General features: G+C 33.4%; 1 protein-coding gene across 3 annotated transcripts in view; it reads right to left on the reverse strand.

The window, feature by feature from the left end:
• Positions 1–23,849, reverse strand: part of LOC127701548 (inositol 1,4,5-trisphosphate receptor type 1-like) — a 405,533-nt gene that overhangs the window by 170,553 nt on the left and 211,131 nt on the right. For all 3 annotated transcript variants that reach the window (XM_052205488.1, XM_052205479.1, XM_052205470.1), the window contains 5 exons: positions 23,385–23,549; positions 8,138–8,200; positions 4,724–4,816; positions 1,684–1,827; positions 712–837 (listed from right to left, as the gene is read on the reverse strand). In XM_052205488.1, coding sequence (XP_052061448.1) covers positions 712–837; positions 1,684–1,827; positions 4,724–4,816; positions 8,138–8,200; positions 23,385–23,549 — 591 coding nt within the window. The remainder of the gene's footprint in view (positions 1–711; positions 838–1,683; positions 1,828–4,723; positions 4,817–8,137; positions 8,201–23,384; positions 23,550–23,849) is intronic.

The raw sequence follows: 23,849 nt of genomic DNA on the forward strand, positions 1-23,849 counted from the left end.
TTGGCAACTCTGTATCAGATACTGCATCTGAAAAATGTGTTGTAGCCTGAATGAAGGGAAAATCAGTTGTAGCCTGAATGAAGGGAAAATCTGTAGAAGCCTGATTGAAGGGAAAATCTGTTGTAGCCTGAATGAAGGGTAAATCTGTAGTAGCCTGAATGAAGGAAAAATCTGTTGTAGCCTGAATGAAGGGAAAATCTGTAGGAGCCTGAATGAAGGGAAAATCTGTAGTAGCCTGAATGAAGGAAAAATCTGTAGTAGCCTGAATGAAGGGAAAATCTGTAGTAGCCTGAATGAAGGGAAAATCTGTTGTAGCCTGAATGAAGGGTAAATCTGTAGTAGCCTGAATGAAGGGAAAATCTGTTGTAGCCTGAATGAAGGGAAAATCTGTAGGAGCCTGAATGAAGGGAAAATCTGTAGTAGCCTGAATGAAGGGGGAAATCTATAGGAGCCTGAATGAAGGGAAAATCTGTTGTAGCCTGAATGAAGGGAAAACTGTTGACCTATCAAATAATTTTCATGCAGTGTTTACAGATGATGAGAGAATTTATTGACTTTTTAGATCACAGATGTGTAAGCTATATTCCAACATTTTTAGACAAATGGATGATGGCTTCCTATTTCACCTTCTGATCAAGATGAACTACAAAATTGAAGTTACTGAAGCTTTATTATAAGGAGATAATCAACAAATTGAACTATTATATTTACCCCTGGAGTCATAAAAAGTTCTATATTTTGGTGTAACAAGGCCTGGTTTTGTTGATTTTTGAGACAGAAGCTCTGCAAAAACTGGTGTGCATATCTCATCACCTCATGCATTCTAATGTCATCATTCTGAAAAATAAACAGAAAAAACAAACATCACATCTTTCAATAACTTTTCACTTCTACATTTAACCTTAAAAAATCATATTATGCTCATTGGTTGACTTATTTACTTATTTTGTGATATTTTTGATTTTGTGTTATTAAATAATAAGGGTATAAAATAAGAATGTGTTAACTGCATTTATATTCTCTATCTTTAAATTAAAAAAAGAACAAAATGAACAGGAAAGGATTAAAACTGATTATTCAACAGAAGTGTAATAGTTTTATTGATTTTCATTTATTTCTCACAGCCAATGCTTCAACATCTTAAGATAACAAATTAGGTAATTAGGCAGTCATTTTAATTGTATTTATTTGAAAATGTTCTTACCAGTCCCAATGCAAATCATACTCTCCTATTTCTCCTATAGCAAGTTATAAGATTTCATGAGGTTATTCAATGTCTGCACTTCTACAGTCCAATTTGACTTTATCACAATATCACTTAACTAATTTCCAATGGTAAGGAAATCACATTTTATGATCTATGTCAAATTGTTCACTTACAGCAGATGTCTTTAAATAAAATTGGATACCCTGCATTTATCATGCTTTTCAATAACATATGGTCAAATCGCAGAAAGACCCACCCTCCTCCTAAATTTTTGAAAATTACCATTCTGCATTGACAATAATATATTGGTGTAAATTGGATACACCCATGTCAAAAATGACTGTCTGCAATAATTCAATGCTTATGTCTTAATTCTAATATGTATCAATTTCCAAAATGAACCTTTATTAAGGACTTTATTCACTTAGTCTACTATAGTAGCACACATGGACCATCTAATGTTAACTCATACTAACAGTCTCATATGGAATTTGTAACAATTCTAACACCACTTGATGGGCACTCATGTTTCTCAACAGTCTCTGTTCATGTGTTTTTGGTTTGTGAACACTAGGGTCAGCTGTTTCCTGTACACATAACCTTGTCAGTCTTTTTAAAATCTACAATATTGAACATCAAAATCTAATATGAAACATACATCCAAGCTTTTATTTGATAAACAAGTAAACTAGAGGCTCTAAAGAGCTTGTGTAGCTCACCTAGGTCTATGTGCATCTTCAACAATGGATACTCTCCATCTTTGTGGATTAGAATAGAATTCATGACAAAAACTCTTCTTTGTTGATCTAGTTTTGCTGATCATTTTTGCTTATTTAAGTTATTATCTAACTGTTAAAGTTTTTCAGATAATAGGCAAATAAATGGGGAATGTGTCCATGGGACACAGATGATGCCTCTGCTTGCATATCATATAAAGTTATAAAGGGACATAACTGAAGAACGGTAAAAGTGAGGTTACCCAAATTTGTACTTGAACTGAGTTTTGTGGTAATAAGTATTGTGTATAAGTTTCATAAAATTTGGTTGAGGCAAACAGAAGTTAGAGAACGGAAACGAAATATTCAGCAATTTTTCCGTTTGTAAAGGGGCATAACTCTAAAACGGTTAAAGTGATGCCACCAAAATTCAAACTTGATCTGAGTTTTGTGGTAATAAGCATTGTGTATAAGTTTCATAACATTTGGTTGAGGCAAACTAAAGTTAGAGAATGGAAACCAACTTTGGGACGTTTGGACGAACGGACAAGGGTAAAACCTAATGCCCCCTCTGATAAGGCAGGGGCATAAAAAAACACAACGTTGTTTTACATATTAAGTCATATGTTGCCATCATACCTATATAAATACTAAATATATATTGTTTCAAAAGTTTTTTTATGTGTTCTGAAGTTTTCTGAAGATGTATTATAAATTTTGTACATACATCATGGTCAATCATAGTGTGATATCAAAAATGTGTCATCAAGACATTAATTTGACCTGTTGATACAATTTGTAATGTATTTTTGTTATTTAATGTTTACTTATGCAGTGTTATATCTAGTCTCACTATTTTTAATATATACCACCTTTGATAAGTGTTAAGTATGACGATAAATTTTCACTTTTGTTCTCATACTAGGAACAACAAAATTATTTATTTGGTAAAAATTATTTCCGTACTCCATGTATACCTTTAATACAACAAAATTATTTTTATTTACCTGTGTACGTTACTTTGTCCAAGATTATGGTTGTCTTTCTGATATTGTTAAACATCTAACCCCCTTGTTTTATTAATTTTGTATTTACAATGTGTCATAGATCAAATTTATTCATTCAGTGTATGTTCACTTGTTTTTGTTAATATGTCTTTTGATTGAGTTAAGCCATTTCAATTGATATTTTATAGTGTGTCTTTCTATGTTGTGATGTTACACTTTTGTTTCAGGTAGGGTGAAGGTTGAGGCGCCTATTAAAACATTTAAACCCGCTGCATTTGTTTGCACCTGTCCTAAGTCAGGAACCAGATGTTCAGTAGTTGTAGTTTGTTGATGTGGTTCATAAGTGTTTCTCGTTTTTTATATAGATTAGACCGTTGGTTTTCCTGTTTGAATGGTTTTACACTAGTCATTTTTGGGGCCCTTTATAGCTTGCTGTTCGGTGTGAGCCAAGGCTCCGTGTTGAAGGCCGTACTTTGACCTATAATGGTGTACTTTTACAAATTGTGACTTGGATGGAGAGTTGTCTCATTGGCACTCATACCACATCTTCTTATATCTACATAGTAAGTGGAACCAGTTTGACTGTCAATTTGATAACTGAGTGTATAAGGTATAGAACCACTTATTCGGGCCTAGTCAGAAAAAACATACAAGCATGTAGTACATATTTTAAAACAAAATAGTTCCTACACATAACTGTAAATTTGTATATAAAATATTAGGTAAAATTTGGTATCAATTGAAAGCTTAAGGGCTTGGGCTCACTGTAGAACTCTTGTGGGAAGTTTCTTTTGAATAAATAAAAGATATATGAAATGGAAAAAAAAAATTCTTTCCCTCAAGATATGGTCATAATCTCAATTCAAATTTCCAATGGAGTTTGCAACCATAATCACCCATTTAAATTTACCATAGTGCTAACTTAATCTATTTTATAATAGAATCTAAGATATGGTGTCAAATCTTACATATGGATTTTTTTGTAAAAAAAAAAAGAGGCAACATTTGCAGATATTTTTACTGGTCTTCCTTAATAAATATGCATTTCTTTAAACATAATTTAAAAGCAGTGTAAGGGAGGTAATCAAAACGTTGTATTTGGATTACCTCCCTTACACTGCTTTTAAATTGTCTTAATTGTTCATTAACCATTACTTTATACATAATTTAAAAGCAGTCAGGGAGGTAATTCAAATGATGTATTTGAATTACCTCCCTGACACTGCTTTAAATTATGTTTTGTATTAAAGTATTTGTCCATTAAGCAGGACACCCTTGTTTTCCCCCCTTTTTTGCCCCTAATTCCTAAACGGTTTGAGCCATAACCCCCAAAAGCAAATCCTAAACATCCCTTTGTGGTATGGAAACTTGTGGTATAATTTCAGAGAGATCCATACACCATTCCACAAGTTATTGTCTGGAAACTAGAAAATGCTTATTTTTGGCCCCTTATTTCTTAACTATTGATACCATAACCCCCAAAATCAATCCAATCCTTCCTTTTGTGGTATTGAACCTTATGGTAAAATTTCATAGAGATCCATTCACTTAAACTAAAGTTATTGTGCGAAAACCAATGTGTCTTCGGACGATGCCGACGCCAATGTCATACCAATATACGACCGCAAAAATTTGCGGTCGTATAAAAAATCAATAGCGCTGCATATATTGTTATGACTAGAAGAACAGGTCATATGCAGTAATTTCTGTGATTTATGAAATGTTCATACAGTTCTGTAACTAAACTAAAATCACATGATACTTTCTTTAAAAACATAATTGCATTAACTTACATCTTTTATCTTCTTGTAATTTCTGACAGAGTGAGGGTCAATGGCTGGACCAAGATCATGATCTATTGGAGACCCCTGATCTGAAGAAATGTTCTACAAAATAAAATTGAAAGCACTGTCAATTCTGTAAGCTAAGCCAATCTGACTTAATAACAAAAATATCATATCCATACATGTGAATTATTACAGCAATATAATAAAGAGCTGTGCCATGAGCCCATGATACGCCCGTAGCTATTTCATCTAATAAAGTTTCATAACTCCTCAATGTCATATCAGAAGTTGATAAAAAAAAACTAAAGGGAGCTTATTTTAATAGATATACATCAGTCACCAAAGATGCATGAAAACTGCTGAAGCATTTTTGAGTTTTTGTCTGAAAACTAGAAAATCCTGCCTTTTTTATGAATAAAATCCCATAAATTGGAAAAGTAAAGCCTAAAATTTATAAAATTCGAATGAGAGCTTATGTCAATAGATATAAACAATTCACCAAAGTTTCATGAAAATTGGTTGAAGCATTTTTTGAGTTATTGTCCGATATGTTGACAACGGACAACGATATACCATTATAGGTCCCGTAAATGGGTGTATAAAAACTAGAGGCTCTAAAGACTGTGTTGATCACCTTGGTCTATGAACATCTTCAACAATGGAAACTCTCCAACTTCGTGAACTCGAATAGAATTCATGACAAAAGTCTCTTTTTTGTTGATCTTGTAATGCTGATCATATTTTTCTGTTTACAGTTTCTCTCTATCTTCTATAGTTTTTGCCCAAAGCACAGAAAGGGTAACAAGAGTGCACACACTGAAATGTCTCTCCTGCTTATAAGTCTTAAAGATAAAGGTTTTACTAAAAGTATTACATAAATTCAACATTTTTATAGGTCTATGACAATGAGGTCAAGGTCAGATAAATCATGTCAGACAGACATGTACACCTTACAATTATTCCATATACCAAATATAGTTGACCCATGCTTATGGTAATTGAAAAACAGACCATAAAATGAGGTCAAGGTCAGATTATACCTGCCAGACAGACATGTTCACCTTACAATTATTCCATACACCAAATATAGCAGACCTATTGCTATTAGTATTTGAGAAACAGACCTAATCACGTAACTTTAACCTTTATCACTGATCCATGAAATGAGGTTGAGGTCAGGTGAACCCTGTCTGATGGACATGTATATGTTGCAAGGAACCCATATACCAAATATAGTTATCCTATTGCTCATAATAAGTAAGAAATTCACATGACAAAATAAAACATACTGTCTTTAGGTGTGTATAGTACGCACTTTTTTACCCCAAAAAAGAAGTTGGTAGAGGGGGTGCGTATTATACACAAATATACACGTTTTTTGATTTTTTTGGTTTATTTTTATTAATAGCGTTTTTTTCTTCATTATTTTATATGTTCAAGACGTTTTTTTATTTTATTTCTTTATTTGTAATTTAAAAAAATGAGTGAGCTTAAAATGTAATTAAGGATTAAGTATGGGTGTGTAGCAATTGAATGATCATGTCAACTTTTGACAGGTGTTCAATATAATAACCTCAGGCAGTGCTCTAAATCAACATGATCAATGAAAGTGAATGATATTCCAGACGACATTCGTTTAAATCAATCAAAATCGGGTTTTAAGACGTATCTCTCTCAAAATATTAATAAAATACCTTTGTATTTTCACTTAGGCTGTAGAAGAGAACAGATATGTTTAGCAAGACTCAGACTCCAGAGTAGTGTTCCAAGGGACCATCTATTTAAAAAAAATCTTATCGAAAACGCACTGTGTTCCTGTGGTCGTGTAGAAACTACCTCTCATTACTTCCTCAAATGTCCAAAATATAATGAAATTCGAAGGTATACTATCGGGACGGTCTCTTGTTTTAATCTTAAGATTATCTTATATGGGGACAGTTTAAAATCTGACGAGGACAATATGCAAATATTTCATAAAGTTTCTGAATACATAAATAAAACAAAACGTTTTGAAAATTGATCTTGTATATATCAAAAAAAAAAAAAAAAAAAATGATGTAAAATCGAGTGGATTGTCCGTCGTAAATGACTATAATCTGACATGTGTGTTGGTTCCAGTGACTGTCTATCAAGAAAGCTTACGTAAAGTAGAGTTGACTGTTTCATTTTTTTTTTTTTCATTTATTTTTTTTGTTTCACATTTTCTTTCTTTTAATTTATTTTATTTGTTAGTTGTATTTTTTTTTTCTTTTCTTTTTTTGTGTGTGTATTTATTCAGTTTATCATATGCTACCTTAAACTGAATATACTGTTGGTATGTAATATTGTTTGTTAAATAGATGTTATTTTTTTTTTTTTGGGAGATGGATTTATATAAGTTTTTTCAAACTTGTTTCCGAATCCCATATTTGAACTTTATCTAACATTGTATTGTAATATTTTATTCTTGTAATTTTTCATTAATAAATACTGTTTAAACTAATGAAAAGGAAATATCGGATTAAAGAGTCATCAATTTTTAATTACTGCTAATCAACTTTGAAAATGTTTGAGGTCTAATCCTTTGTTCCATAACATTCTAATTATTACTTTTACAATATTTGAACAGCTACAGCATCAGCTTGGACAAGCTTAGACAAACATTGATTTCAAAAGGGATCTTTAATTAATAACTTTACTTTTATAAAATTAATGAATGTTAATTACATGATAAAAGCTCTACCATTTAAATGTTTGTAACTTTAAAATAATTTAATTGAACAATCAATCTTATTATTTTTATCTTTCAATAGACTTAAAAGAAGATTTAGTACATGGTTTTATTGTTCCCTTTTAAAGGCTTTATACAGTGAACTCGACTTAAAAAAAAAAAAAAAAAAAATTATTATTTACTTTTTTTTTGGTTTAATTTTAATTTTCTTTTTTACCATTCTATTTTTTTCTTTACCTTTTAATTTTTAATTTTTTTTTTACTTTTGTTTTTTACTTTTTTCATTTATTTTTTTATACTTTTTTTCACAATTTTGGAGGGATATAAAGGGTGCGTATTATACACGGCAAATTACGGTAAAAAAATATTTTCAAGCAGTCGCTGAACCATGAAAATTAGGTCAAGGACAATGGAATATGATAGACGGAAACTTCGTAACATAATGTATCTGCATACCAGGTATGAAGCATCCAGGTCTTCTACCTTCTGAAAAATAAAGCTTTATAGAAATAGTTTACATCGCCGCTGGATCGTAATCCCTAAGTCTCGCATACTGCGACTTTTGTAGCAGGTGAGACAAAAATGCATGATTAAAACTACTTCTAGTAATTATTAAAACATTCTATAGATTTTAATCTAGACACCCCCCCCCCCCCCCCCCCATCTACCAGAAGATATTTTTTTTTCGAATATGCAATACATTTAATTACCCAAACTGACGGTTGTTTAGCTTTCTTTTTCCCATCCCCATCTCCTTTCTCTTCTTTGCTTCCCTGAAAAACAATATATGTGAAACATAACTTTGGATATGATTTAAACAATAAACATCAATATGCATTTGCTGTTTGTACAAATAAAATCATTAAGATCCATGATAATTCTGTTTTTTTCATTTACTCCATGTTTAACAGGAAAATTTTACTAAATGAAACAATTATTATTTGGTATCCCACAATTATATGGCTTTTTTTTAAAAAATTTCTCACAACTTGTCTAATAAAATGGCTGTGTAAGCTGAGTTGTGATCTTTATAAATTTGTAGCACAAAAATAAACCCCAGATTTTTCAGGTTTTGGTGATGAAAAATGTGAAGTCAGCTGACAATAAATAAACAAGTGAAACTGCGAGCTACTGCTCACTGATGATACCCCTGCCGCAAGTGGATAATTTTAATAGTGTAAAAATATGTAAGTGTTCGGTAAACAGGAAGTTGTTGAGTGATGAATCTGAAAACGCATCACACGGTATAGCTGACTTATATAAACCCTGAAACCAAACAGAAATCCTTGTATTGTAGTTCCTGAGAAAAATGTGACAAAAATTTTCAACTTGCCTATCATGTGTAAAATGATACAAATGTTCGGTAAACAGGAAGTTGTTGAGTGATGAATCTGAAAACGCATCACACAGTATAGCTGACTTATATAAACCCTGAAACCAAATTTCAGAAATCCTTGTAAATTAGTTCCTAAGGAAGATGCGACAAAAAATATTCATGGGACGGAAGGACTGACTGATGGATGGATGGACGGACAGACATAGGTAAAACAGTATACCCCCACTTTTTTAAAGCGGGGGTATAATAATAAGGATGGAAAATAGGTATTGCGAACTTAACCTTTAACCTACTGAACAAAAAATCTACAGAGATTTCCTTCATCCCAAGGGGCATAACTAAACCAAGTTAGGTGACTGTTGGACATTAGGTTCAAAAGATATAAAAATTTTGCCTCAAATTTAGTCGATCAATAGCTACTGTGACCTTGACCTTTGATCTAATGACCATTAAATTAATATATGTCTTTTTCATCTAATTGGGCATTTGACCAAGTTTGATAAAGTTTCACAAATGGTTAATAAGATAACTAGAGGATCTAAAGAGCCTGTGTCGCTCACCTTGGTCTATGTGCATATTTAACAAAGGACACTCTCCAACATTGTAGACGAGAATAGAATTCATGACAAAAATCTCCCTTTTGTTGATCTTGGATTGCTGATCATTTAGTCTGTTTAGTTTCTCACTATCTTCTTTAGTTTTTGCTCAAAACCCAAAAGTGGGTAAAAAATCCTCATTTAAAGGGGCATTAGCTGTCAAATTCATGTTCACCGATTTGACTCAAATTCTTATATTCGACTTATAACATACGAAAATGCATATCCAAATTATAAAAAGTCTAAGGCCAAAATTAAAATAAAGTTTGTTTCCCCACACGTCGACCGACTGAAAAAAAAAACGGCAGACTCAAATTTTTTTTAGTGTGTTTCTCTACATTTTTTTTTTTACCAAAACCGGAAGTTGGAGATCGTACCCGAACTTGTTCTGTATTTATCAAATATTTCAACGTCAGTAAAATTGAAGTATCCAAATAGAAAGGTGAAAAGCGTCGTATCGAATAGACTATATAGCTTTAAATTAAGCACCATATGGAAGGAAGTTTTAGAAGATGTTAGTGATGTTGTATTAAATAGGACGGACGATGTCCGCTTGCAAGTTGCAGACAAAAGTTGGGTCAACATTTTTAAACCTGATTTTATGAACCTATAAGTATTGTGCACAAAATTTGACGAGACATTAAAGTATGTAGTTTTTGAGATCAACAGGGAGGAAGAAAATCACAGAAGTGATAATGATTTAAATGATTTAAACAACAATGCACCGGCGGAACAACCAAATGCCTTTTAAATCCTGATGTCTCAGAATACAGAACAGAAGTCAGCCAAAAAAAAAGATGAAACATCAGCTGGAAGATTTAATGGTATAATCTTTAAAAAAACATTTGTCACATTGAATAATAATTGAGGCATATATTTTTTTCTGCAAAGAATATGTTCCTTTAGGATAAGGGGAACTGGCCAAATTCTTTGTCAGAACTTAAAATTCTGGTATCATTTTTATCTGTATGATTCTGTCCCTCACCTGTTTTGAATTTTAGTAAATATAAAACTCACTTTGGAACATACACTCAATGAAGGGGGGTAGGAGGGGGTACCTTCCTGTCAAAATAAAAACATCATCCCGTTTTCTTGTAAAATTGTATACTATAAACTTGCATCCCAAATCTACATGAAATAAAATGCTTCCTGCTAAGTGCTTATTCCAAATTCCCATGGAATTCAGCATTCACGATAAAGGTCCTACTGCCCCTCTTCAATGAACATACATAGTATTGAAACTTGGTACACTTAATAAAGATTTATAAATATATTTGGTTTAACTAAAAAAATCAGCCCCATCTAAAATGGTTTATACATTTAAATGATATTTCTATATTTTAAGTGCAGCCAAATAAGAGGTGTCATTTTTAAACTTAATGTCTGAAAAAATAAATTTTATGCTGCAGGTAATGTAAATACATGTATTACAGTATTTACATTTTACATGTTCTAAAAGTCCTGAATATTTAAAAAAAAAATAAATGAAAGGGTTCACATAACAAACAGAAACTCTGAGACAAAAAACGCTGAAAGGCGACATAAACCTCCCCCCCCCCCAAAAAAAAAAACCAGATCTGTCTGACATAGAATTTTTACACATACATGTGATAGGTACATACAACAAGTCTTCATGTCAAAAGCCCCAATAAAAAGTTTCAATAAAAAATTATAAGACCAATGTTGACATGTAATTACGTGCATGTAAATACATGTAACTAATTTTAAAGGCCCTGCATCAGAATTTTAACAACAATACATACATATATAGAACAAGCATTCTGTGAGTATTGCATGGCAATACATAGTCCCCTACCGGTTAGAAATTCATTGTAATGGAACGAAATTCTAACTTGATCTATAACTTGTCATGGTGTAAACTACATAAAAATATCAAGTCAAAATCCTCAAGCATGACGAAAAAAACTGTTGAAAACTAATTATTTAAGTGAATTTTCTATGTCCAAAGACCATAACTCTGCACAAAATCATCAGACTGTAACAAAATTCCAACTTGATCTGTAACTTGTCATGATATAACTATATACTATCAAATCAATATCTTCAAGAATGACCAACAAACCTACCACTACATTCTTCAAACAATTTACCAAAGAAAAGTAAAAAAATCCAAAAAATCTTTTAAATAAAATGCTCTGCTGAGCGCAGCTTGATACGACCGCAGAGGTCGAACCCTGAACAGTTGGGGCATGTATGGACACAACATTCAAGCTTGATACAGTACTGAATTTGGATTGTGATTAAATATTTGACACAGCATAGGTTTCTAACACAGAATGAATGTGGTCTAAGAACTTAAAAATTTTTAATTAACCTATTCAAACCATATCATTATTATTTGCTTTTATATATAAATCAGAAATAACCAATTTAAAATGGAAAATTTTAAAGAAAAAAAAAATACCTCCCCTAAATTTTTTGAACCCCCTTATGATTCATCACCCCCAAACTCAATCCCAGCCTTCCCTTTGTGGTATGGTACCTTGCAGTACAATTTCAGAGAGATTCATACACTTGAACACAAGTTATTGTCTGGAAACTAGAATAATGCTTGTTTTTAGGCCCCTTTTAGGCCCCAAATTCCTAAACGTTTAGGGCAATTACCCCCAAACTCAAACCCAGGTTTCCTTTTGAGATATGGAACCTTATAGTACAATTTCATAAAGATCCATACACTTACAAACAAGTTATTGTCCTGAAACTAGAAAAATGCTTGTTTTTTGCCCCTTTTTGGCCCCTTATTCCTAAAATTTTGAGGCAATTACCCCCAAACTCAATCCCAGCCTTCTCTTTGTGGTATGGTACCTTGCAGTACAATTTCAGAGAGATCCATACACTTGAACACAAGTTATTGTCTGGAAACTAGAAAAATGCTATTTTTGGCCCCTTTTTGGCCCCTTATTCCTAAATGTTTTGGGCAATTACCCCCAAACTCAATTCCAGCTTTCCCTTTGTGATATGGAACCTTGTAGTTCAATTTCAGAAAGATCCATACACTTAAACACAAGTTATTATCATGAAACTAGAAAAATGCTTGTTTTTTGGCCCTTTTTTTACCCGTAATTCCTAAAATTTTGAGGCAATTATCCCCAAAATCAATCCCAGCATTCCCTTTGTGATTTGGAACCTTGTGGTACAATGTCAGAGATATCCATACACTAACACACAAGTTATGTCTGGAAGTTACAAAAATGCTTATTTTTGGCCCCTAATTCCTTAACTGTTGGTACCATAACCCCAAAAATCAATCCCAACCTTCCTTTTGTGGTATTGAATCTTCTAGTAAAATTTCATAGAGATCCCTTCACTTAAGCTAAAGTTATTGTCCAAACACCAAATGTGTCTTCGGACGACGACAAATTTTTTGCAGTCGTATAAAAACGCAAAAAGTTGGTAAAAATCGTCATCAAAGGGCAATAGCTCTAATAAGGAGTCGAATGACGATTTTGACCATGCAGACTTATTTGTAGAACTTTTTTTGCTGATCATTTTTGCAATTTAAAGTTTCTCCCTATCTGGGTCAATATCCCTAATGGACCTTGAGATGAGGAACTCAGATAACATAGTTTAAAAAAGATATCAGTCCGCCATACAATTGTGGATGCTGTGATTTTAAAAATGGACATATTTGAACTATATAAGAACTGTTTTATAGAGCTGATGTGATGAGAAAAGAAATATGTAGATTTGATCTTAAATAAATGATTAGAAATGACAAATTTTTTATTTAATTTTATGATCAGAATTTTGGGATTATTTCATGAGGAGAGTGACATTTTTTAACCATCTTTCGGGTCCGGCAAGTTTTGGGAAAACTAATCTCACTTGCCATCCCGAAAATTTAACCAGACATGTATAAATGTCTTAGCTCTGATATGAGCCATCATAAATATTCAAGTTAACGATAATGACTGAGCAACAGAGGAAAATGTTACCATTACCGCCTATGGGAAATGAATTACGCATCTTGACCCATCTATTATAATTTTCAAGATAATAGGCAATAAAATGCTCCGCAGGGCGCAGCTTGATACGACCGCAGAGGTCGAACCCTGAACAGTTGGGGCAAGTATGGACACAACATTCAAGCTTTATACAGCTTTGCATTTGGATTGTGATTAAATATTTGACACAGCATAGGTTTCTGACAAAGAATGAATGTGGTCTAAGAACTTAAAAATTTATTAAATTGGATATTCACCTATTATGGTCCAATATCCAAAATCTAAATACATGGTTAGATTCAGCATATCAAAGAACCCAATATATTCAATTTTTGTTGAAATCAAACAAAGTTTAATTTTGGACCCCGATTTGGACCAACTTGAAAACTGGGCCCATAATCAAAAATCTAAATACATGTTTAGATTCAGCATATCAAAGAACCCTAAGAATTCAATTTTTGTTAAAATCAAACAAAGTTTAATTTTGGACCCTTTGGACCTCAATGTGGACCAATTTAAAAATGGGGCCCAAAATCCAAAAACTAAATACACAGTTAGATTCAGCATAATAAAGAACCCCAAGAATTCAAGAATAAAACCCCATTGAAATTGGTTAAGAAATAAGCAATTTATAAGAAGTATCTTCTTTTGCACAATACTGTGCAATTAAATATTTCTTGCTATTGCGCAATACTGTACAATTGACAATTTCTTGCTATTGCACAATATTGTGCTATTGGATATTTCTTGCTATTGAGCAATACTGTGCAATTGAAGATTTCTTGCTATTGCGCAATACTGTGCAATTGAAGATTTCTTGCTATTGTGCAATACTGTGCAATTGAAAATTTTTTGCTATTGCACAATACTTATTATATAATAATTTACACATCCTGTTTGGTGTGTATCTCCTACCATATCATTATTATTTGCTTTTAAATATAAATCAGAAATAACCAACTTAAAATGGAAAATTTTAAAAGAAAAAAAAAAGGAAAAAAAGAAAAAAAATGAAAAAAAAAAAAATCCCCCCCCCCAAATTTTTGGAACCCCCTTATGATTCATCACCCCCAAACTCAATCCCAGCCTTCCCTTTGTGGTATGGTACCTTGCAGTACAATTTCAGAGAGATCCATACACTTGAACACAAGTTATTGTCTAGAAACTAGAAAAATGTGTTTTTTGGCCCCTTTTTGGCCCCTTATTCCTAAACGTTTAGGGAAATTACCCCCAAACTCAAACCCAACTTTCCCTTTGTGATATGGAACCTTGTAGTACAATTTCAGAAAGATCCATACACTTACACACAAGTTATTGTCCTGAAACTAGAAAAATGCTTGTTTTTTGCCCCTTTTTTGGCCCCTAATTCCTAAAATATTGATGCAATTACCCCCATCATCAATCCCAGCCTTCCCTTTGTGGTATGGTACCTTGCAGTACAATTTCAGAGAGATCCGTACACTTGAACACAAGTTATTGTCTGGAAACTAGAAAAATGTGTTTTTTGGCCCCTTTTTGGCCCCCAATTCCTAAACGTTTCGGCAAATACCCCCAAACTCAATTCCAGCTTTCCCTTTGTGATATGGAACCTTATAGTACAATTTCAGAAAGATCCATACACTTACACACAAGTTATTGTCATGAAACTAGAAAAATGCTTGTTTTTTGCCCCTTTTTTGGCCCCTAATTCCTAAAATTTTGAGGCAATTACCCCCAAAATCAATCCCAGCATTCCTTTTGTGATATGGAACCTTGTGGTACAATGTCAGAGAGATCCATACACTAACACACAAGTTATGTCTGGGTCTGGAAGTTACAAAAATGCTTATTTTTGGCCCCTTTTTGGCCCCTAATTCCTTTACTGTTGGTACCATTACCCCCAAAATCAATCCCAACCTTCCTTTTGTGGTATTGAACCTTGTGGTAAAATTTCATAGAGATCCCTTCACTTAAACTAAAGTTAGAGTGCGAAAACCAATGTGTCTTCGGACGACGACGACGACGCCAACGTCATACCAATATACGACCACAAAAATTTTTTTGCGGTCATATAAAAATGAAAAAAAAAGATAAAATTTGTCATTTAAGGGCAATAACTCCTATAAGAAGTCATCTGAAAGTTTTGACGTATATAAACAATTGTTAGAGCTCAACATTCTGAACAATTTTTCCCTGTCAGATTTTCTCTATTTATAATGGTTTTCAAAATAATAGACAAAACTTGCATTAAACTCCTATGTTCTATTTTTAGCCATGTCAGCCATTTTGGTTGGCAGGCGGGGTCATTGGACACATTTTTTAAACTAGATACCCCAATAATGATTGTGGCCAAGTTTAGATAAATTTGGCCCAGTAGTTTCAGAGGAGAAGATTTTTGTAAAAGTTAACGACGACGGATGCCAAGTGATGAGAAAAGCTCACTTGGCCCTTTGGGCCAGGTGAGCAAAAAAACAGAAGCCACAATTTTGCCCAAATTTCAGTCTATCAATTGCTGCTTTGACCTTGATCTTTGGCCTAATGGCCACAAAATAAGCACACTCTGCATTATCAAACATAGCTTGGTAAAAGTTGGACAAATGGTTCATAAGATAACACCCAGAAACAAAGTTTGCATGAATTTCTGTCTATCAACAGCTTTGAACCTGAATATTAATTGCAATCAATAAGGCGTTCTCAGCTGGCATCATTACCTAACCAAAATTAAGTTTGGTAAAATTTTGACATATGGTTCAAAAGACATTTCAGCCTAGCAATAGCTGCCCTAACCTTGACCTTCAACCTATTGACCTCAAAATCATCAGAAATCTTCCTCACCACCTGGAACATTATTAAATTACATTTGGTTAAGACATTGTTTATTGCTAAATAAACTGTTAACACAGAGATATGTTTCGCCTTTTTGTAATTTTGATAATGCAAATGTTGAAATTAAAATTGCAATACTTTTACATGTAAGTTATGCAAATATTCAAAGTCAATGAACCATGACTGAAGGTACATGGCTAAACAATCTCCATGGAAATGAGATGTGCCAACGCTAATACAAAATACCAAATACCATTGACTTATCATGTCACTATGTAAAAGTTTCAAAGTCAATGAACCATGATTAGGGGTGAGGCTATATAATCTCCATGGAAACGAGACTTGCAAATGCCAACAAATTTGCATACCAAATATCATTGACTTAACATAAGGGGTTCACCTTTAACTGATCTTATCACAAACTAATACATGTAAACTAAGCAAAAGTTTCAAAGTCAACAGATCATGACTGAGGGGGCGGGGCCAAATATTGGCATTGGCCTACCACTAATGGTTCCCTTTTGAACTGACCTAATCACAAACTAATACATGTAAACTAAGCAAAAGTTTCAAAGTCAATAGACCATGACTGAGGGGGTGGAGCCAAATAATATCCATGGAAATGAGATATGCCAATGCTTATACAACTGCATACCAAATATCATTGACCTACCACTAGTGGTTCTCCATAAACTGACCTTATCACAAACTAATACATGTAAACGAAGCAAAAGTTTCAAAGTCAATAGACCATGACTGAGGGAGCAGGGCCAAATAATCTCCATGGAAATGAGATGTGCCAATGCTAATACAACTGCATACCAAATATCATTGACCTACCACTAGTGGTTCACTATAAACTAGACCTAATCACAAACTTATACATCGTTGACGCCACCGCTGCCGCCAGAAACAGCATACCTATGTCTCGCTTTTTGACTCTGTTAAGGCGAGACAAAAATTGTCCAGAAACTGAAATCATCTGGATGGCATTCATCATTTAAGCAGAGAAAATTAAATATATTAACAGAGGGTATTGATTTCATCAACTTATCGAGTATATTCAATGACTCTGATTTTGATAACACAGAATTACCTATTATTTCGTATACATACAAAAAAACCAGCAGAAGTTTAATTTTTAACTATTCGTCAGTAACATCAGACGTCAGTGTAAAAAATAATACTCCTCTAACTTGAGACTGAATCTCGAATTTCAGATATGATCCCTATGGCCATGTTATTAGGGCGGACCTCAATATCGTTCAAGACCAAGAGGTTAAAAGGTCGAACCCTGAACAGTTGGGGCAAGTATGGACACAACATTCAAGCTTGATACAGCTCTGAAACTTTTTGAAACTAGAGGCTCCAAGGACCCTGTGTCGCTCACCTGATATTTTTGTTTACAATTGATGCATGAAATAATGCAACCATTATACTCTTGCTTTAGTTTCAGAGATATAAGCCAATAAAATGCTCCCCGCTGGGCGCAGCTTGATACGACCGCAGAGGTCGAACCCTGAACAGTTGGGGCAAGTAAGGACACAACATTCAAGCTTGATACAGCTCTGAATTTGGATTGTGATTAAATATTTGACACAGCATAGGTTTCTGACACAGAATGAATAAGGTCTAAGAACTTTATTTTTTTTAATTTACCTATTCAAACCATATCATTATTATTTGCTTTAATATATAAATCAATAATAACCAACTTAAAATGGAAAATTAGAAAAAAAAAAAAAAGGAAAAAAAGGACAAAAAAAATCCCCCCCCCCCCAAAAATTTTTGAATCCCCTTATGATTCATCACCCCCAAACTCAATCCCAGCCTTCCCTTTGTGGTATGGTACCTTGCAGTACAATTTCAGAGAGATCCATACACTTGAACACAAGTTATTGTCTGGAAACTAGAAAAATGCTTGTTTTTTGGCCCCTTTTTGGCCCCAAATTCCTAAACGTTTAGGGCAATTACCCCCAAACTCAAACCCAGCTTTCCCTTTGTGATATGGAACCTTGTAGTATAATTTCATAATGATCCATACACTTACAAACAAGTTATTGTCCTGAAACTAGAAAAATGCTTGTTTTTTGCCCCTTTTTGGCCCCTAATTCCTAAAATTTTGAGGCAATTACCCCCAAAATCAATCCCAGCCTTCCCTTTTTGGTATGGTACCTTGCAGTACAATTTCAGAGAGATCCATACACTTGAACACAAGTTATTGTCTGGAAACTAGAAAAATGCTTATTTTTGGCCCCTTATTCCTAAACGTTTTGGGCAATTACCCCCAAACTCAATTCCAGCTTTCCCTTTGTGATATGGAACCTTGTAGTACAATTTCAGAAAGATCCATACACTTACACACAAGTTATTGTCATAAAACTAGAAAAATGTTGTTTTTTACCCCTTTTTTGTCCCCTAATTTCTAAAATTTTGAGGCAATTACCCCCAAAATCAATCCCAGCATTCCCTTTGTGATATGGAACCTTGTGGTACAATGTCAGAGAGATCCATAAACTAACACACAAGTTATTGTCTGGAAGTTACAAAAATACTTATTTTTGGCCCCTTTTTGGCCCCTAATTCCTTAACTGTTGGTACCATAACCCCCAAAATAAGTCCCAACCTTCCTTTTGTGGTATTGAACCTTATGGTAAAATTTCATAGAGATCCATTCACTTAAACTAAAGTTATTGTGCGAAAACCAATGTGTCTTCAGACGACGACCCCAATGTCATACCAATATACGATTTTGCGGTCGTATAAAAACTGCATTTTACCCCTATGTTCTATTTTTAGCCATGTCAGCCATGTTGGTTGGTAGGCTGGGTCATCTGACACATTTTTAAAACTAGATACCCTAATGATGATTGTGGCCAAGTTTGGTTAAATTTGTCTCAGTTGTTTCAGAGGAGAAGATTTTTGTAAATGAATACAAAAATTTACCAAAAATTGTTGAAAAATTGACTTTAAGGGCAACATTTTACCTAAACTACACAAAAAACCAGTACAATATCGTTTTATCTCGGCCCCAAGTCAGGAGCCTGTAATTCAGTGGTTGTCGTTTGTTTCTGTGTATCATATTTGTTTTCCGTTCATTATTTTGTACATAAATTAGGCTGTTATTTTTCTCGCTTGAATTGTTTTACATTTGTCAGTCCAGGGTTTTTTATAGCTGACTATGCGGTATGGGTTTTGCTCATTGTTGAAGGCCGTATGGTGACCTATAGTTTTTAATTTTTGTGTCATTTGGTCTATTGTGGAGAGTTGTCTCATTAGCAATTATATCACATCTTCTTATTTTTTATATGGACTACATTTTCAACTTGGCTAAATAGTCATGGCAGCAATCACATGCTAAAAAGATCCTTCAATTGCACAAAAGATATATGCTTATCACATTTTATCTGCTTTCAAATTTTGTATCCACACTAGATTTTTGCTACCCAATGCATTTTTACCAGTAACCCCTAAGGGCTATTCCATTAAAATGTATGTGGGAGGGTAGGAAGGGAAGTTTAATTATTGAATGTGGGTCATGGGTCTTTTTTCAGTATGCGTCTGTTACCATTATGCAAAATTATCTAAAAAATGGTTCTTGGTTATTGGGATTTTTTTAAAGTCCCTTCCACATACATTTTAATGGAATAGCCCTAAATATGTTTAGAAAATCATTTACAGTTACACTGTCAATAAAATATTCTATAAGATTGTTATTTGTTTTTCTTCAGTTTTACAAATTCATTTCTCTACATACATTTAGAATGAAAAATCTAGCAAATTCAATTTCTTGCCAAATATTTTTTTCCAAATGCCTATGTAACAAGTGAAACTGCGAGCTACTGCTCACTGATGATACCCCCAGCCCAAATACTTGACGATAAACAGGAAGTTGTTGAGTGATGAATCTGAAAATGCATCACAGGGTATAGCTGACTTATATAAACACTGAAACCAAATTTCAGAAATCCTTGTAATGTAGTTCCTGAGAAAAATGTGACGAAAATTTTCAACTTGGATGTCATGTGTAAAATGATATAAGTGTTCGGTAAACAGGAAATTGTTAAGTGATGAATCTGAAAACGCATCACACGCTATAGCTGACTCATATAACCCCTGAAACCAAATTTCAGAAATCCTTGTAATGTAGTTCCTGAGAAAGATGAGACGAAAAATTTTCATGGGAAGGATGGACGGACTGACGGATGGATGGATGGATGGACAGACAGAGGTAAAACAGTATACCCCCACTTTTTTAAAGCGGGGGTATAATAAACAAACACATGGGTCTTTATTTATCCATAAATTTGATGTCAAACACATTATCTAATAAAAAAAACTCCATCTATGAAAAAGCTTTATTCTGAATTTCAGAAGCAGAACATCCTTAATGCAAGAATAGATAATTGCATGTATGAGCAACCAAAATATATTATAACCATAAAACAATAAAATAAACTGCTTCGCCGAGCGCAGCTGGATACGACTGCAGAGGTCCAACCCTGAACAGTTGGGGCAAAAATGGACACAATATTCAAGCTTGATATAGGTCTGAATTTGGATTGTAATTAAATATTTGACACATTATAGGTTTCTGACACAGAATAAATGTAGTCAAAGAACTTGAAATTGGTTATATGATTTGAATTTAAATTCAATTGAAGATTTCTTGCTGTTGTTCAATACACTGTGCTGTTGCGCAATACTTAGTAAATCTGTTTTCAGACTATATACAAAGAATTAGCAAAATAAATTGTGAACCCAAATTTTTTTTTGGAAAATTGACAATTTCTTAAATTTTGAGGGAAAAAAAAATGACCCCCCCCCCCCCACCCCCAAAATTTTGTTACCCCCCTCCCCCTCTCCAAAAAAATAACAATAGAAGACATTTTCTTTTTGTAAAATGTGGTACAATTTAAGAGACATCCATACACTTAAACACAAGTTATTGTCTGAAAACTAGAAAAATGCTTGTTTTAGACCCTTTTTGGCCCCTTATTCCTGAACAGTTTGGGCAATTACCCCCAAAATGAATCCCAACCTTCTACTTGTGGTATTGTACCTTGTGAGCAATCAAAATACTTATACACAAGTTATTGTCCTGAAACCAGAAAAATTCTTGTTTTGGGCCCCTTTTTGGCCCCTAATTCCTAAACCTTTTGGTTAAATTTCATAGAGATCCATACACTAAAACTAAATTTATTGTCCGGAAACCAAATGTCTTTGGATGACGACGATGCTGACAGCAATATACGACCCCAAAATTTGTTTGCGGTCGTATAAAAATAAAAGAAAAGTAAAGGCTCCTAAGAGCCTGAATTGCTCACCTGGCAAATGATGCCATTTTGATATTTATTTTCACCTAAAGTTAGGTCAGGGGTCTAAATAAAGATTGATAGAAATTCTTTTAATAATTTGCTAAAATGTAGTTTATATCATTATAATTATTCCTTAAAGGCTTTCTTTCAGATACTTTATAAATATTGTGTCACTATCACTCTATCATTTCGCCTCTGAAATAAGTCAACAGACTGGTTTTTAACCCAAAGAAAAAATCATTGTTAACCAAGGTTAACCTCATAATCTTGACACAGACAAAGTTTGATGCAAATCAGGTTTTGTTCAAAGCAAACACAACCTTTGCAGGTACACAGTAAATCTTGCAATTTATTCCGAGGAAATTTGCCCTTGAAAAAGATGGGCTTTCCTCCCAGCTGAAGTCTAAACGACACCTTTGTTGGGGCTGTGCTATATGTGAAGAAGTATGAATACTGGTCTGCAGCATATATAAGTACATGTTGCAGGAAAGTTGATTTGTATGGGGGCAATTTGAAGAACCTAGCATCTGTCTGTTGAGCTTTCCTAACCATAAATTTATTCGGAACACTGTAATCAAATTAGGCCCTCATTTTTGGTCATAAAGCCTTGCAACACATGTTCTGCTGACATTTAAATTTTGTAAACAGTTTTCTTCACTATTCCAAACATTGATGATGTGCTATATTTATTTATTTACATTTATATTTATGTTTATATCGGGTTATGCAACAATTGGCAGTCTTCGGAGGTCCTCTCAAAGGATATATAAATCGTGTCTAGTTTAAAATATGCACAAAATGCTGATACATTTTATTGCAATTGTTAATTGTTTCTTTTGGACTTTTAGAAATTTGGATAAAGATTTTTCTTTAATATGTTATAAATCAAATATGAGAATTTGGGTCAAATCTGTAAATAGAATTTGTAGATCTTTTTTGGTGGATCATTTTTATTGTTTCCAGTATCTTCCTATCTATTATAGCTAAAATGACCAAAATAAATGGGGAATGTGTCCATGGGACGCTGGCATATAACATTATAAAGGGAAATAACTCAAGAACTGTAAAAGTGATGCTACCCAAATTTGTACTTGATCTGAGTTTTGTGGTAATAAGCATTTTTTATAAGTTTCATAACATTTAGTTGAGGCAAACTTAAGTTAGAGAACAGAAACGAAAAAATTCTGCAATTTTTCCATTTGTAAAGGGGCATAACTCTAGAACAGTAAAAGTGACCCCACCAAAATTCGAACTTGATATGTGTTTTGTGGTAATAAGCATTGTGTATAAGTTTCATAACATTTGGTTGAGGCAAACTAAAGTTAGAGAACGGAAACCAATTTTGGGACGTACGTACATACATACGTAGAAGGACAAGGGTAAAACTTAATGCCCCCTCCGCTACGGAGGGGGCATAAAAACCAGAAGGTTTAACATGTTATTCAAGGGCAATAACTCCTATGAGGCAATAGACAATTTGGGTCATGTTGACTATTTGTAGAACTTGGTTTTATCTCTTATCTCTGATAGTTTTTTAAGATAATTGCCAAATACACAAAGTAAAATTGTCATTGAATGGCAACAACTCCTACAAGTAGAATACAGAATGTCATCGGGGAATGTGTCAAAGTGACAGCAATCCAACCAAAAAGCAGAAAACAGCCAAAGGCCACAAATAGGTCTTCAATGCAGCAAAAAATCCCGCACACAAAAGTGGGCTTCAGCTGGCCCCAAAGCATTAATGTATACTAGTTCAGCAAAATGGACGACACACTAAACTTCGAAACATAAAAATGAGTAGTCTTTCAATTTGTGGAAAACAGGAAATTGGTAGATCTTGACATTCTGAGCATTTTGTTTCTAAAAGTTTACCACAATAATGATGACACATGTTGAGTGATTGCAATAGTTAACATATCTAAATATAACAACAATACCTTGCTTTCTGTATCATCAGATTGTTTTTTACTCTTCTGTTCACTAGGTTGTTTAACCTTATACACCCAAAGTTCTGATTTTTCCACTAAATTTCTTAATTCATCTAAATCTGTTTTAATTTGTTTGTAATTTTCCACATCACTGCTGGTTACCAGAAGCTGAACCTTAAATAAAGATGACATGAGAATTAAAATATCAAAATACCAAAAAATGACTCAATGGGATTAATATCGTATATTGCTCTTAAATCGATAAAAACTCAGGTTTTCCTCTTCTTCTTTGGCTTTCAAAATAGTTAGACAAGAAGATATATCTCAAGACTCAACCTAAACAGAATAAAAATATTTATTCAAAACTTGTACTGTCACTCACAAAGCTAAATCTCTATATAAATGAAACACAGTTGTTGCAAACAAAAAAATTCAACAGGTGGAAACATCACCGACTCTTAAGTTACAGAATTT

Source organism: Mytilus californianus, unplaced genomic scaffold (assembly GCF_021869535.1).
Source record: "Mytilus californianus isolate M0D057914Y unplaced genomic scaffold, xbMytCali1.0.p SCAF_1, whole genome shotgun sequence".
Classification (NCBI taxonomy): Eukaryota; Metazoa; Mollusca; class Bivalvia; order Mytilida; family Mytilidae; genus Mytilus; species Mytilus californianus.